Source organism: Cyanistes caeruleus, chromosome 14, assembly GCF_971803275.1.
Source record: "Cyanistes caeruleus chromosome 14, bCyaCae1.hap1.1, whole genome shotgun sequence".
In the NCBI taxonomy this organism is placed as follows: domain Eukaryota; kingdom Metazoa; phylum Chordata; class Aves; order Passeriformes; family Paridae; genus Cyanistes; species Cyanistes caeruleus.
In genome coordinates, this window is record NC_141714.1 from 16339955 (window position 1) to 16357177 (window position 17223).

General features: G+C 39.6%; 1 protein-coding gene across 1 annotated transcript in view; it reads left to right on the plus strand.

The window, feature by feature from the left end:
* LOC111928567 (connector enhancer of kinase suppressor of ras 2-like) overlaps positions 1–17223 on the plus strand; it is a 167423-nt gene that overhangs the window by 69176 nt on the left and 81024 nt on the right. Inside the window, exons 4-5 of the mRNA XM_086850852.1 lie at positions 13769–13971; positions 15232–15319. Coding sequence (XP_086706978.1) covers positions 13769–13971; positions 15232–15319 — 291 coding nt within the window. The remainder of the gene's footprint in view (positions 1–13768; positions 13972–15231; positions 15320–17223) is intronic.

Here is a 17223-nt window from a genome sequence, read left to right on the forward strand (position 1 = left end):
CACAGAGTGCATTTTATTCAAATTTCAGCTCCTGCACACAGGCTGAAGGGGAATGCAGGGCAGCTGAAATCCAGGAGACCACACCTAATTCTTGCCCACAATGATATTGGGTTATCAAGCTTCAGATAAATTACTTCAGGCTAGTTCTGTACTCTTCCTACTTATGGTTTTGTTTATGTTAAAAAAACAAACCAAAAAGCAGGAGAAATACAAATTTGCTGTTGACTGCTGATAATTCCCTGAATTTAAGCACATCATTTGCCTCTGGAGCAAGACAGTGTTAACAGGCAAATGAGAGGAAACAGACTTCTGTTTTTCCTGTCTATTGACAGAGTTGAGAGATTTCCTCTTGTCACACAAAAGTTCTTTTTCACAAAATAGGGAGAAACGTGTTCTATTCAAAGTGTTAAACCTGTTCCAAAGCTTGTAATTTTTCTTCTGAAAATGCATCTGTTTAAGTACCAGTGAGAATGAGGATCCTAATCCATGGCAGGCTTGCCTGGTGAATAGGCTCCTACAGGAGCTCCTGCATGCTTCTGAGACATAAATGTACTTATTTCCATTTAGAAATTTATAAAAGAATCCTTTTATAATAATCCATGACTGTATTTCATGTTGGTTCTGTGTCTGGGTAAGCTCAGTGGTGTTTTGATTCTGAACGTGAGTTTCTGATGCTCACTGGCAGAGAACAGCCCCCCACAATAATTGAAATTAAATTGTATTGCTACTTGTTAGGCCAATGCAGGAGCAGAAAATTATGCAAATGGATAAGTAGGTAATGAGATGGGGTTAAAAACCACTGTAGGGCATTAGGGCTGAAATTCCCTTCAGCTGGTGTTGGGGTAATAGAATAGTATTGTGTTATAATTTCTGTGTGTTCTTCTACCCCTGGTTTAAGGCCCATTAATGCAACACTCCTTCCTGACATAGTTTTGATTTCTCTTGAGGTTAGGAGCTGGAAGTCAGGGGTTGTGTTTGTAATTTCAGCCCTTCTGGGTGTCTGGTTTCTCCAAGGCTGGTGGTTGTGATCCCAGTCACTGCTGGGGATAAAGGAAGGGACATTTTCTCTGCACAGGGATAAAAGAAAATCCTTTCTAGCAGCACCCTGTTCCATTTCACGGTGTTTCTGTTCACACCAGCTGCCCCAGCACGGCACAGTGCAGTGTTAAGGGACTGTTTATTGCTTCTCTGGCTTTGATTTCTCTGGGTTTCACAGGGATCTTTTCCTGCACAATAATCCACTCTGCCAATACCTGTAGAGAGCACAAAGCAGGAATGCCAGCTTTAATGTTTTAACCTAAATTTTAACCTTAATTGCTCTGTGTAAGCTCTCCTGTGTCCCCAACCTCAGACTAGCCAAGATTTGGATACTTGATTTGTCTGCAGCAACGTGGAGATCCCCTGTGGAGTCCTAAGGATGCTCACCCAGCCTCTGTGGAGCAGTTAGAATTGACATATCCAATTAATATATATGAATTATTGCTTTTCTATAATCTCAATGTGAAGTGTATGGAGCAGCCTTGCAGTGACACATGAACAAATTGTGCAGCAGAGCATTCACATTTTCTTTTCCCATCATTTTCTTTCTACACTAAAGGAATTAGAAAGAAGAATGCTGGTAATATTTTCATCCCGTGTCATCTCTTACACACGATAAAATGTGTTGCTGAATTTCTACATTACTTTTAATCAAATACATGCAAATCTTACCAAAAATTTTCTGAGTAAAGCATAAAAATCCAGATGTTGCAAAGTTTGCTTTGGTTGCATAAAAATGCCTCCAAAACACCAATCTTTCATGGAGGAGTTAAGCTGAGTAATTTTAAATTCTAAATTCTGGGGTGCCCAGTGGTAACTCTTTCACTCTGATCTTTTACTGCAAACACAGAAATAAGACTTCAAGCAGGGCATATGAAAGGAAAATACTGTTTTTCTAAAATCATGGTTTGGAGCACCGAGGGCTTTGTGCTTTCTGTCGGAAACCAGCAGAGGGTTTGGGCATCATAGCAACACTTGATTGCACACTATTGCATTAAACATTTGAATACATAATTTAAATCCATTAACCAGCTGAGGTTGATAATCTTGATTTGGCAGCTTTATGAAAGGTCTTTAGCAAAGGTGTGTGATATTTATTTGGGTGGGAGAGCCATGGCAGTGGGAATAATTCTCAAGGCAGGTGAGGTTTCCTGTGGCTGTGCTGCCCAGTCCCTCCCCACAGCACCTCTAAATTTTGTGAGTTTTGTCGAATCCCAGCCAAACTCAGGGGAGCTGAGAGTCCATGAGGATTCCTGGCAGCACTGAGAAGGTCCCAGAGTGAAATTCTGGGAGCAAATTCTCCTCATCCTCGGGGTGAGGCACCAGCCCTGGACCAGGGACAGTCAGAGGAGATGTGCAGGTGTCCTGGGAGCCACCTGGAGAAAGGGATGTGGGAAGGGAGAGGATGCAGAGCATGGAAAATGAATCCTTTTCAGCACCCCAAAATGTGTGTTACTCCTTCCAGGGGATGCTGAAGCAGCGTGGATGAAGATCTGTTCCTGAATGCTTGGAATGCTCCAGGCACTGAGGGACAGCCCATTGACTGCATCCAGCTAATGGAATATTGATTCAGTCCTAGGTAATTATGTTAAATAGGAGGGGAATATTAGATTATAGAGGATAGAGGAGTTTATTTTTAGAACAAAAAGGAAGAATAATACACACTAGTGCAGGAAGAGATACACTTCTCCCCTTTAAATGGAAGAAGTATTATTACACTAACATAAAATTTAGATTTCTTTAAGATAACCCGAGAACTCAGTGATATATAAATATTTTCTTGGTTTATTCAGGTGCTGAAAGTCTTAACCATCAAAGAAATTGTTTTTTCTAACCATCCACATGAAATACACTGGTAATTCTTAGTCTTTTAACGAAAAATAATTGCACATTTTCTTAAATGGTATTTCAAATATTTAGGTATAAGCAATATTATGAACATTTAAAATTAGCTTTAAATTTTTTTTTTTCTTTTCTCTTTTTTCCCCCTGGAAAGAACTATGTTTCCTTTATTTGTTGTGTGTTTCATTTGCAAAATCTTCTTTCCCTCACAGAAAGCAACAGTTCCCTTCTTTCCTTTTCAAATCAACCTGGTTTGAAATCTGTCCCATGCAATGCATGGTAGCAAGCACTCTACCATGGAGAACCTCTGTGCCAAGGAAATGCAGGGAGCTGCTCGGTGAAAGTTCAAAAAAAGGTCATTTTTCCCTACCAAAAAATCGCTTTTCTAATTCTCAAGGAGCGATTTCTTTCATAAATTCCCAGTGAGATATTTTTCATATCACTGTGTTACATTATCAGTGTCTATGAGCTGCCTGAATTCCTGAGTAATTATCTGTGATCAGTTATTGTCAGGGATAAATTCATCTGCATGCAAATATCCGAGCATGCACATGCATATTCATGTCTCTGTTGTTGACTGAGTTGCTTGAGCAGCCTTCAGCAAATTCACAATCCAAATAGATAAATGAACTTTTTTCATACTCTCATTAATGCCCATTCAAACGAATCTTGTTACTAATTTAATTTCTATATGCTGCTCTGAATTGTTATGAATATGAGGAACATTTCTCCAGAGCTGGTGTGGTTTTTACGTGGAACTACCACTTCTGCAGGGATCTAAGCTAAATATCTGACCCAAGTGGAATGGTCAGTGTTGATGAAATATTTCCAAGACCAGCTTATCATTTATTCCCTGAACTTTGAATAAATTCACCATTGATTCAAATTCTAATTTTGTGTTCTCTACTGAATCTCCTTTTCTCTGTAATCTTACGTTTCTGCCTTATAATTCATTTTAAGAGATGCTTAAAAAATGAGAAAATGAGGCTTTCTAGGATTGGATGGTTGGTCCTTACACCAAGCTGTTATGAAAGAAAGAGTGAAGTTTAATTGATCACCACGTTTTAGTAATGAATAATAAAGGTTTGTGGTTATTAAACAGTGCCTCACACACATACAGCTCCCTTAGACACTTCAGAGAAAGGTGAATAGAGAGAACAGAATTGTTCAGCAAACTCTTGAGATGCTTTATCCTTGCCAGTATTGTTCCCTGGATTGGTCACTGGGAATGAAAAGAAGAATTTGGGTGTGATTTTGGTATTTCTGAGACAGAACATATCAACAGTAGCACAGTGCACACCAGGGAGCAACAACAGCAGGTTGCTGATGACTCTTGCAGGCAGGAATTGCTAATCACCTTTAAAAGTTAGCAGATCACAGTCCAATATGGTTTTGGAGGAAACATCTCCTGTCATCCTTTGCTCTTGTTTGTTTATCACAGTATCCCCAGTCAGCAGATTGCTCAGAGCTTGTTTTCCTACACATATGGAAGAGGTCAAGCCACGCTGGCTGGCTGGCTTGCATATGTTTTGTAATTGCAGCCATATGCAGATCAGTCCATCCTTAATCTGCAATAAAATATTGGAAACCATAACCCTTGGGACGTGGAAAGAAGCCACAAAGTACCCAAATCCCCTCCATCCTCCTGGGTCTCACTTTTGTCCCCTTCAGAAAGGGAAAGCTGCCACAGCTTTATTTCCTCACTGGTATTTTCCTGGGAGTTGACATTGGAGATGTAAAATGTGCCCAGATGTCAGCTTGGCACCAGCCAAAGGCTGAGTGGATGCTGCACAGCACCCACCTCTTTGTCAGCAGGGTTCTGAGAAGGTTGTTATGGTCATGAGAAGGTTGTTATGGTCATGAGAAGGTTGTTATGGTCATGAGAAGGTTTTGTTATTTTGTGCTGCTGGGATACTAAGGTTTTGCTCAAAAAATAAATAAATAAATAAAGTATTAAATGTCTTTAGAAACAATTTTTTTTTTAAATGCAGATTTGCTTCCAGGGATTTTGGATCTAAACTCTCGGTGAAGTCAGAGCTGAGCAGAAAATGTGAATTAGAAGCAGAGTAGGAGAGCAGTCAGGACCAGCTCCAAGGGATGAGTGTGCAGGAAAAGCAGGAACAACGTTCTCCCAGAGAAATTGAACCACAGCTTTGGATCAATCTCTATTGTTTCTGGATCTGATGGTTCATCAGCACTGCAGAAATAATTATTTGTGCTTCAGATATGTAAATAATATTTTATTACATTTTATAACTAAAATGAGATATGAGTTCTCCTCTCTTCTCTTAAAATTTTCCTTTCTTAAAGCTTTGGTGAGAATGGGCACTAAGTAGCCAAATAGCTGGGTTGATGTTTAGGTGTTCAGATTATTTACAAACAGAATAAAATTCAAGCACTTGTTGAATGAGTAAACTAAAACTATGAAAAATATAAGGAGGTTTCAGATGTTAATTAAAATTTCTTCAAGGGGGTGGGAGCGGGGGGAAGGAGAACAGCCAAAATGTACGTGGGAAAAAAATATAATTAAAGCATGGTCAGCATACTCAGAGTGGCATTAACTTTAAAAGTATATGCACTTTCTTTACACTTCATGCCACGATGGAAGTCAGGAGTCTACAGAACTGACTAGATCCCACATTTTTACAGACCTTAGCCAAAAACAAGGTGTCATGATGTGCTGGATCTCGTTGTGTGACCCTGTAGGGCAGAGAGAGAGAGCTTGGAAATGCATTTTCAGAATATGCACACCCATCACACAAATATCCCTGTCTGGCTGCTCAGTGGATTCGATTGGTATAATTCTGTAGGACATTTTTAAAATCCATTCTTTAATTTAATTTAATTTGCTTTCCTCACACCTTTTTGTGGTTTAGGCACTGGTCCCACAGCATGGCTCCTCTCTCTCTCTCTATAAATCCCTGTGCAGCCTCCATAACCAAACCAGGGAGATGTTCCAGTTTATCCAAGCTCACCCAATTAGGGGGAGTATTTGTTTATTGCACAACTGAAATCACGGTGCTTCATTAGGATTAAGCAGACCAAGGGGGCTTTGTGCAGTTTGCTCAGAGATCTGTGGCAGGAGCTGCCAGGTAAAAGCTCCTTAGCAAATGTTCAGGCAGGAGATGAGGGATCCTGTTAATTCCTGCTCATCTTCATCAGCCCAGGGCAGGAACTGGTGCACTGTGCAGCTTTAGGCTGGCCTAGAGTGGGGCAAGCCTTACATAACCTGAGATCCTTGAACAATAAGTCTGCATCTCCATCTCTGACCTCATCTGCTGCTTTGCTCTCACCAGGAAGCCAAATCATCTGACTCTGAAGTCTTAAACACGAAGTTAACAATTTATTTTAAAACCTTATTCTGAAAAAAATACCTGTTTCAATGGTTGGGCTTACAATCTTTTTGAGTCAAATTTTTAAGGAAAGACTATCAAGTTCTAATTCTTATCTGAAATAAAAATCACTTTTTTTAAAAATAAAAAACTTTCCAGGACAATTATAATTATGTTTGATGACGTTTATATATCTCTATATATATCTCAATTGCAATGCAAATGCTAAAGCTATTTCTGAAGAAAAAAAAAATATAATGCAGATCTTAATTTTTTTTAATAGGTTAAAATATTTAATCTTATTTCCAGATCTACTTAATTTATCTATTTACAAGATAATAGGAAGGTGTATGGAGTGCTTGGAAGCACCGTGACAAGATCCAAATTATAGACTCAGGAGACAAAGAATTGTGACACAATTTGCTCCAGCAAGGTGGGATAATTATAATGGAAGGCAGAACAAGGGGAGGAAAGCTGCACATAAAAAAGCATCGAGGTGTTTCAAATAATAGACCCTAATTTGTATTATGATGTTGCATATTTGCATAGTATTACCATAGTTATTAACGAACTCCATACTTTTATTTTGATGAAATGTCACGTTCTGTGCACATAAACTGTGCTATGATACTGCAGTTTAACTGAAATGATGGGCAAATGTTGTTAAAGAGAGGCAGAAGGATTGGGTTTATTATATATTCATTATATGTTATTATGCCAATTTCCTGATCTAGAAGGAGAAAAGCTTTTAAAGAAAAAGCTGAACCAAGTTTGGGCCATATTTCACTGGAGCTGCATTCCCCAGCCATGAATGGAAATTATTTTCCTAATACATTTATAGTTTGCAAAGCAACAGTGCTAGGATTTTATATATACTTATAAAATACATAAATTATTGAATATGCCAGTGTATAAACTCTGTGAACCACATCTAACACATTCTCCTTAACAAAACTTACAGCTTCTTTGATTTATTTAAACTTTTTATCAAGTGGTGTCATAACTTGCATCTGATTATAAGAATTGACCCTTTTTTACCATTCAGGAAATTTTAAGTTTTAGGTTCCAGTCTCTAGACCTGAACTTGTGCACTGATTCACAGGATCCCAAATGAAAAATGTATTTGGCCTTTTTCAAATTGCTGTTCAGATGAAGGATGTCCAGCCTGTAAATTCTTTCCACACCTGGTGGAAATGCACTGCCTCACCCACTTGGACTTGTTGCTATCTCAGTATCTTCAGATTGAAGTTCTATCATAAAAACATCACCACAGAATTTTAGTGAAATCAAAGAAGTGCTTACAGAGACACTTTTTCAGAATCAGGTTCCCACTGTCTCAAAGGCTCTTAACCTTTAAAAACGTCCCTCCAGAAAGAAAATCTAAATTAAAAAAGTTTGTTTTGACAGTTTTAATTCTGTGGACGTGTCAGATTTATGCAAAAATCAGTGTATGATTAATTGTGACTTTTGCTTTCATTTTCAAACAGACTGTGTTGCTTGGTTTTATTAAAGGCTAACTGGCTCCATGCTATCCCAAAAACTCCGATTCTCACGGCAAAGCTGGAGCAGCAGCCCTGGCACAGCAGGGAGCTGCAGGATCCCATCTGGCACTCCGTGTTTTCCCAGAGGAGAATCCCAGAGCTCCTCCGGGGATTTTTCCCAAGGGGTCTCAGGGCTGTGATGGAGCCCCAGGTGGGACAGGGGTGGCACCTCCTGGGGACCATGAGCAGCCTGGAAGGGACCAGGGAGGGGATGGAGCATCCTCACAGAGCTGCTGAGGTGCTGCACAGCCACAATAAATCAATTTATGGGTGATCTGAGAATGGGTTTAAAACCAGGCTGAATTGGGGAAGAAGTGCCTGGAGATGGAGCTTTTAAATTCCCAATAATTTAGAGTGTTCTTGAAGCTTTTGCATGAAATATAGAAATGCAGCTCAATATTTAGGTTGTGGTGTTTTAAATGCCTTGAATGTGGCAAATTCCATGTAAGGTGCTTGAATTTCAGTCAGTGTTGTTTCCTTTCACCTCCTCAGTCAGATCTCCTGCTCTGCCCTTTTATTTCTCTTTTATATTCAGTGAAAATTGTAACAGTCTCAAAGTATCACCTACAGAAAAAGCTGTGCATGCACCCATGTGTTTACATATTTATACATATATTTATATATATATATTTAACTGACTACTCTCACAAATGACAACATGAACAAAAATTACTATAATTAAAAAGAAATCTGTTTTTAAGGTGAGTTAAAGTCATTACTTATGCAATATAAACTGTTTAGCTAAAATTACATCCTGTGCCTATTAAATTTCGGTGTGCATACATTATTTCTATCTCTGTATGTCACATTACAGCAAAACAATTTCATTACAGCTCCACCTGTAAGAAAAAAAGCTGGGGGGGTTTCCACAGAAGAAATAAACTCTTCATATACTGCAGATATTTCATGCTTGGATTTTGATCTTCGGGTGCTGGTGTTTACAAAAAGCTGATTAGCTTTTTCTCCCCATTATATTCATTATTTTTTATCTTGATGTTGGCTACAATAATTTGGACTATTTTATCTCAGTATCTAAAATTCTTCCAGATTGCTTTATTAGCATAAAATCCTCCTTTGTGATGTTATTGCTTACCTGCAGTGAGGTATAAGAACACCTGAAGCCATAGCTGAAGGGTTTTTTTTCATTCCACTTCTTTGAACATGTAAAAAGCTCAGATCTTATTTTGTCAGAAGGATACAAAATTTGCTCAATTATTTAAAAATGGAACTTCAAACCAGAATGTACAAAACAGGCAGAGTTTTTAGCTGGAATTGTGGCACAGGGCAGGAAGGTTCACGGTGAATGTGCTTTAGCTATTTCTGCATTTTGGGAAAAAGAGGAAATACCTGTCTGGAGGGGTATTTCTTATATTTCAGTTTCCAAAATTCTGATTTTAATTATATGGAGTATTCAACATCTTCTCCCTTACACTGTACCTTCTCTGCATCAGGAAAAACTGCTTCAGGTCGCTCAGAAAAAAAAAATGTCATTTTCTCCTGTCACCTGAATTCTGCCATTTCTGACACCAGCCACCTGTTCCTTGTACTTCAGAACACCCAGCCGAGTGTGAAAGCTCTGGGGGATCTCCAACAGTCCCAGCACAGCAGCTCAGACCCAGCAGGAGGGGGGAACTAGGACAGAGAGGCTGGAATTGGGAGGGTGAGAGGGGAAATAGGAGCATTGAGGAGCTTGTGCTCTGCAGGCACCAGCAGAGTTCTCCTCGCACCCAAAGCAGCTGTAGTGTCACTGTAAGCACAACTCCATCCCAGCCTTTTGCTAATGATATTCCTCCATAATGAGCTTGTTCTGATCTCACCCTTGTGTTTAATTTCTGCCTCCTGACATCCTTCTTTCCTGTCATGGAATGGGGTGTCAGGAATTGCTGAGCTCCAGCCTGAAACACGGGATAAGTCGCTGAACAAATCAGATAATCTGTGTAACTCTTCTGAGTGTGTGAAGGTAATAATGCTGTCAGTGGAGATACAGAAGCTCTTACTGTTTGATCTGTGCTTTTATATGAAATAATTTAAATATTTAACAGATTTTCCAGTCATCTCTTTCTGTGTTCAAGGTGTGCTGTTACTTTGGCACTTTGTGCAACGTTCCTGTCCCTTTTTCTGAAATGGAGCATTGGTGGCTTTAGGCAACTTTCTATTCTCATTAAGCAGCTTCCTGATCCAGATTTCAGGATAATTTGACAAATTTTGTGGCTGTGTGGTTCTAGACAGGCAACATCAGGGGTCATTTTGGTAGTGGGGATTCATTCTCTAAACTTGTATATCCATTTCCATTAACTGAGTCATTTGATGATGGAACAATCCGAAGCATCGTGAAACAACCAGGGAATGGAAAAATCCTTTCTTGTTTATTTTTCCCTGCTCTTGGGATGAAAAACATTCCTGCATATGCTAATGGCACCCTCTTGTACCTTCTAGAGGTTTTCCCTTTTATTTTTCTATCTTTCTTTTTTAAACCAGAAATTATATCTAGGATTTACAGCGCAAGAAAGAAATCACCTGAATCTCCTGCCAGGAGACAGAATTTTCCAGGCTCAGGAGCATCATTTTCATGGCATGGCTCACAAGAGCAGCACATATTTAACACAGGGGGAGCAGAATGTGTGGCTGTGAAAGCTGAAGTCTGGCCTGGCAGCTGTGATAATGATTTAGTCTGGCAGCTCGGAGACTCTCTCAGTTACACCATGGAGATGAGGTGCCTACAGGAATTAGAGATCTGGATACTGGCAGAGCCATCCACAAGGCTCCTCACCTGCTTAATCACTGCCAGAAACTACAATTCTTTGTTTTCAAACATCTCCACTGAGTTATAATTTATGCAGTTCAATTTTGGGGGGTACCCATTTCCTGTCTCTTTTCTCCTCTGGAACAATCTCCTCCATCCCCATCACGTTGGTTGCTGACTCTGGACCAAAAGAAGCCACAAATTCCTTCACTCCTCTCCTAATATCTCCTGATATCCTGCCACAGTGGGGTTTGGTAGCATCAGCATGCACGGATATTTTCAAGATTTACTTTTAAACACATTTTTCCCATTTTGTACATGATTACATTGTTTGATTTAAAAATTAAAATGTCGGAGTTAGACACGCTTAAATCTAGAACAACCCAATGTCTCTGACTTCTACAAAGACATTGATTTACTGTCACTTTCATTACAGTTTTATCTTTTCCCCTTTATTGTGCCCCACTCAGTCTCAGGTAAACCACTAACTTGCATCAGCACTTCTACTGTGCTGAAAAATTTCCTTTCATCTTCTGATTATCTTTATGGATATATTTTATCTACGTTTTGCTGTATTTTAAATTTTACATTGACACTAATTGAGGTTGGCATTGACATGTAAGCAATAAACTTCAAGATAAAGCAAAGCACTTGTTCACTAGGTGGATTTCCTCACACACATTTCCTGCCCAGTCCTCTGTTTTCCAGTGACTGGAGAAGATCTCTCTGGCTGATTACCCTTGCTGGGATCTACAATATCCTCTGGCATTTATAGATTCAGTGATCAAACTGTGTCCTTTCCTGCTTAACTCCTCTTAAAAGCAAAATGACGGACTTCCAGAGCTTTTATGCAATAACAAGTTATTGGGAGAGGTTTTTCCCTGCTTGTTTCCACAGGAATAAGCAACCAGGAGGATCTAGTTTATCATTCTTTATAATGTGTTGCTGAATGTGCAGAATGAAACCTGTTCTGAGGGGAAACCAGCCCTGCCCAGCTGGCTGAGAGCTGGAAAAGGCATCCCAGTGCATCCACTTAGTCATCATCTTGGCACGAGTGGAAGTCAGGAGGAAAACAGAGCAGGGCAGGGAATTCCTCCAGTGCTTTAATAAAAGAAAGATTAGATGTGATATTAAACAGAAGACATGCTAATGTCACATGCAGCTGGCTCTTTAAACTCTTCCAAAAGAGAATGACTTTCTCTGGTGACACTGTTGCTAACTGTGCCCTATTTGTTCTGGGAAAAATGTTGAAGACAGTTTGTTCCTCATTTGAACGGGATGGCCTGGCCACTACCACCATGTTTTAGCTGTGGCACGAGGCTAACAGTGGAATTAATTCTCTCCCTGGTATTTAAATCTAATTCTTTGCAGTCAGCTAAGGTAGCAAAGTGTTTCATTTCTCACAGATCTCCCTCCAAGCTGGAGGCAAGGCCTTGATTTATTTCTCGGAGTGAACTTTGACAGGGAGAATAGCTGGCAGGGAAGGCGCTGTCCCCAGTGCCAGCTGTCACAGGTCCAAACCACTTCACCAAGTGTTTGTCTGTGCTTTGTTTGCTTTCCATACACCCCCATATTAATAATCCTGTTATTGGTCAGTATATTTCCCTTTTCTGGAGTTGAAAATTATTATTTCTAGTACAAATATCCAGGTTAGCATCTGTCAAGAAGTGTATTCTTTTCAATTCTTTATTCTCTGCTTTGAGGAAGAAGTTTAGGCAAAAATATTAATGTGTGATATTCATGATCTGTTGTCCTCCATAATATATATAATAATAATATATGTAATAACATATACTTGAAATAAACAGTGGGCAATCAATTCAGACTCTGAGAGTTTATTTTATTTTATTTTATTTTATTTTATTTTATTTTATTTTATTTTATTTTATTTTATTTTATTTTATTTTATTTTATTTTATTTTATTTTACTTTATTTTACTTTATTTTACTTTATTTTATTTTATTTTATTTTATTTTATTTTATTTTATTTTATTTTATTTTATTTTATTTTATTTTATTTTATTTTATTTTATGTTATTTTATGTTATTTTATGTTATTTTATGTTATTTTATTTATAAATGCTCATTAAATTCTTTCTTGTCCTACATCATGTGGGGGCTGCAAGAAATCTGGGTTCAATTCAGTGTGTCTGGGACTTTCTGTGTGAATTTGAATTATTTGATGGATTTGAACTATCTTTGTGCTTGTTATCTGGGACTAAGTGGGGAATAGGACTGGTGATAAAAGGACTGAGACACGGATGAAGGAATGTGGGTAAAGGGAAAAGTGACTTGTGTTTGGAAATCTTTGGTTAGATTCAACCCTTCTCCCACCAGCAGAACTAGAGCAATGGACAAAAATCCATTCAGAATTCTTAACTATGAAGCCCTGTCCCTGGCTGGAGTCTCTGAGGCACGAGCAGCTGTTCCCACATGTTCTCTCTGAGACTCCTCGGTGTGCAGCCGTGGGCAGCAGGAGCTGCCTCTGCCCTGATCCCGTTCCATGTTCCCGAGTCCAGCCCTCGTGGGATTGGGGCTCTCCAGCGGTGCCAGGGCTCAGGAGAGGCTGCTCCTGGGAAAACCTCTCAGCAAGGCCATGGACCACGTTATTCCTGACTCTCAGGGCAGGGGAAGGGGGTGTTCTGCTCAGGGGAAGGAATTCCAGTGCAGTGGGACTGCTCCAGAGTGTCACTGTTGGACATGAAATCATTCACACGGATGCAGCTCGAAGTGCAGTGAAAAAAGAAGAGAAGTTTATTTGTTTTTTCATTATTTATAGGTTTTTGACCAGGGATTGGATAGTCAGGTCACCACCTTCCCAACCACACTGGCTGTGAGAGACGTCCATCAAAAGGCAAACCTTTAATGGATGTATAAACACCTATGTTTATAGTTACTTTCCTGGGAAAGTGGCTAGAAATGATGAAAACAATATGGAAATGTCTGATTCTCAGGGTGAAGCCAGAGTGAGTGCCACAGCAGAGAGGGGACAGCACTCTCCTTCCCTCAGCTGCCCTTCCTGAGAGCAGGACAGACCTTGAGACTCAGCACATGGGATCCTTGCTGCCTTTCCCTCGTGAGCTGTGGTGGACTGGGAATTCTGTGTCCCAGACTGGGTCCACCCTGAGTGTCCCAACCCAAATATCCCTGTTTGATCTCAACCCAGGTAGCCACAACCACTCTCTCAGCCGGGGCGACCCAGGATGTTCCTCCTCACAGTTTGGTCCATGTAGCTGACCACACACTCTATCAATCTTCTTCTTCCCTTCAGAATTACGGTTTGGAGACTGAAAACCTGAGAACTCTGTCTCACAAGCTGAACGCCTCGGCCAAAAACCTTCAGAACTTTATAACGGGTAGGAGGAGGAGCGGCCATTACGATGGCAGGGCCTCCAGACGACTGCCAAATGATTTTCTTACCTCTGTAGTTGACCTGATTGGTGCTGCCAAGAACTTACTCGCCTGGCTGGACAGGTAATTAACTGTTCCTCAGTCCCTTGTGCATGAGAATAATTCTTTAGAGAGTTTTGTGCTTGTTCTTTCTTTGCCTCTTTTACTCTTGTAAAAGTCTAATATTAAAATGGCGGCTCTGGAATTCCAGCTCTAAATTTTTAGAAATTTGTGAAATATTGGAAGCGAAATTTAGTACCCTTCTCTGTCAGGAGAGTGTTAAAATTTGATCTAGGTACTTTCTGAGATTCTTTCAGTTGGATTTTGTGTGAAATGAATATTTCTGTGCTATTCTCACTGCCACAGCTGGTAACATCATCAGAAATTTGAGAATGAAGGGCAAGGAAGGAGAGCTGGTAGAGTTTGAGCTCTCTTTCAGCCATCAAAATGACACAGAAAAGCTGGAGTTGAGCAAATCAATTAAGAATGTTCAAAATAAATGATACTACTTGCTTAGTCTGAAAATTCAATGTTCTTATTTATCAGGAGTAGTCTGGATGTGTTAGGTACAGGTGTGATGGTTAATCCTCAACAACCAGCCACTGGTGTTTTTACATTTATGAACTGAAAATTTGATTAAAAGTATCCCTGTGACTGTGGCAAGACAGAAACCAAAACCTAAACCAGCATTTTTCTTGTTGGGAATAAAACCCCAAACACTGTCTTGTTTTCCTTTTTAGTTAGAGCAGTGAATAGCTTTATCTGGAATCGGAATGCTCTGGAACGTATAAATGGCACCTTAGAAATCACAGTGAGAGTGAATCACCCTCCTTTACAGGATTTGTATAATCCTGGTGACATCTTCCTAACCTAATGCCAGCAGTCATATTCTCTCAGGCTATGACCTTGTCAGTTCTTATAAATTCAAACGGGGTCAGATTCAGCCAGAATTTGGAAAGCCTGAAGAAAATCTGAGTGTGCAGGAAGCTGTGACTAAGTAAGAATTACTGTGCTCTCTGAATTAAGGTGCTGCTTGCTGCTGAGGAGTGATGTCATACAAGAAATGCCATCTTTTTAATAAGCATTACAAAGAAAATCTGGGCTGCTTCTGGTTATTTGAAGGCTCCTATTTCTATTCTCCATAAGAACAAGAACTTCTGATGTTCTGGCCACAATCCAGTTTACATCCTGCCTGCATTTTTTTCTTGTTTCAAAGGTGTATATTACAAAAGTCGTGCAACTTGCTGCTGGAGATTAAAGTGATTTGGCATTTTTGTGCTGTAGAAGTGATCCCTGTATTAAATTGTGGTTCTCTAATGCTGAATAAACCTTCCCCTGTCCCAGGTCTCCGTTTGTCAGCGTGACAGAATATTCACTGCTGAAAAACAACATTGTTCAACTGTGCCTGGAACTAACAACCATTGTGCAACAGGTAGGAGTGGCTCTCTTGTGCTCTGAGTCCTTTCACATCACTGCTTAAAAACTGCAATGGTAAAAGTAATCACAGCTTTTTGCATCACCAGAAAAGTTGTTACAGCATTACCTCTCTGTTCTTTCCATTTTCTTATTTTTTGGGAGGGACAGGAAGATTTTAGGACTTTGGGGATCCTCCTGGATAGATTGAAGGATGGTGTGAAGTTAAAAATAATCCGCTTTTCTCTTGAGTGGGCAATTTCATGCCAGGCAATTTCCTACCATGCAAGTGTTAAACAGAAGAATTAAGCCACAGTGGGAAACAGCTGAACTACTGCTGACAAGTTATTCCAGATTAAAATCTGAACGATCCAAAATGTTTTGGGGACAAGTTCTTAAAATACATACAAATATATCCAGAACCTCCACTGTGGCTTCTTCACTGAAAGGAGAGCCAGGAGCATGGAAATTTTTTAGGGATGAACACGAAATAATCACAATACTAAACAACTAACTACAGAACAGACAGTGATATCACTGACACTCATCTGTTATTTATAATATGGTACAGTCCACAAGGACATCAAAATAATGTATCTGGTCTTTAGTTCTGTATAATATATGGAATTATAGAACATCCTGGGTTGGAAGGGGCCCACTAGGATCACCAAGTCCAACTCCTGGCCCTGCGCAGACACCCCAAAAAATCCCACCCTGTGCCTGACACCATTGTCCAAACACTTCTGGAAGTCAGGCTTGTGAGCCTATAACAATAAAATATAATAATATAATTACAGTCTCTGGCAGTGTCTGCCCCTGAAATGAGACAAGAGGTGACACACAGGTACTGAAAGACTGAGGGTAAATTAGTTTTACAAATATTTACAATGAGGCACTCCCCTTGTGAGCAGATAAAATATTGATGAGGCAAAAGAGCGTTCCTGGGGTATGTGGAGAGGTCAGAGAACAGGCAGGGCTGTCAGGAATGAAGAAGAGGAGAAGGATGAAAGGATTGAAGGAGGGAGAGCAAGCAGAAAGCTTGGCTTAAGCTCCAGTTTTGTAGGGACTTTAGGCTGGGCCTGTCTCCAATGCAGAGGACCCCCCTGCCTGCCTCTGTCCTGTGCTGCCACAGATTTCCACTCACCCTCCCAGCAGACCAAACACAGAACTCAGTTACAAATTATTTTTGGAGCAGTAATGGAGTAGTAGTTCTGAAAACTTTATTTTCCCCTCCAATTTTATTTCAGTTCTTGAAGCAAAAGAACTAAGGCTGATAAATATGTCATTGTATTTTACACTATTATCCTTATTTTATAATATTCAGCTTTACTCCTCCTGGAAATCTTGTCCTTTATGCATTTTTGCAGCAGAAAACAAAGATCCTTTTTTCTCTTTTCTTAGTTTAGAAATTCTTATGTCGGCATTTAATTATTTATGTATCTTTATTAAGCTTTCTCTTACAAGGTGCTTATAGCACTAGGCTATTTTTGATTTACAGACTAAGCAAAATAAACTTCTCTACAGTATAAAAAGTCCAGATTCTGATTCTGTCCTTCAGCTGATATTGTACTTTGTTTGTGTGAGTTTGATTTTTCCCTGTGGTCCAGGTGAAAATAGAGTAATTTTGAATTGCTGTCTCCACTTCTGTCGTTCATGTCCCAGCTTTTGGCAGATGAAATTCTGTTCTCCTCTGCCAGCAAGTTTGGTTCTTTATTTTTTTTCCAGTTCTTCAGCTCCAGTCCCAAAGCTGTCCTCCTTCTGACAACTTAAAAACAATCTTTTAGCATAAACTCTGAGTCATTCCAAGATGAAAAATGCTTAGTTAGTTCTTCAGGTTACAAATCAAGTTTTGTCTTTTCTTTATCTTATTGTCAGATCTGGCTTGTTTGATGGTTGTCTATTAAGATCTTTTTATGTTATATT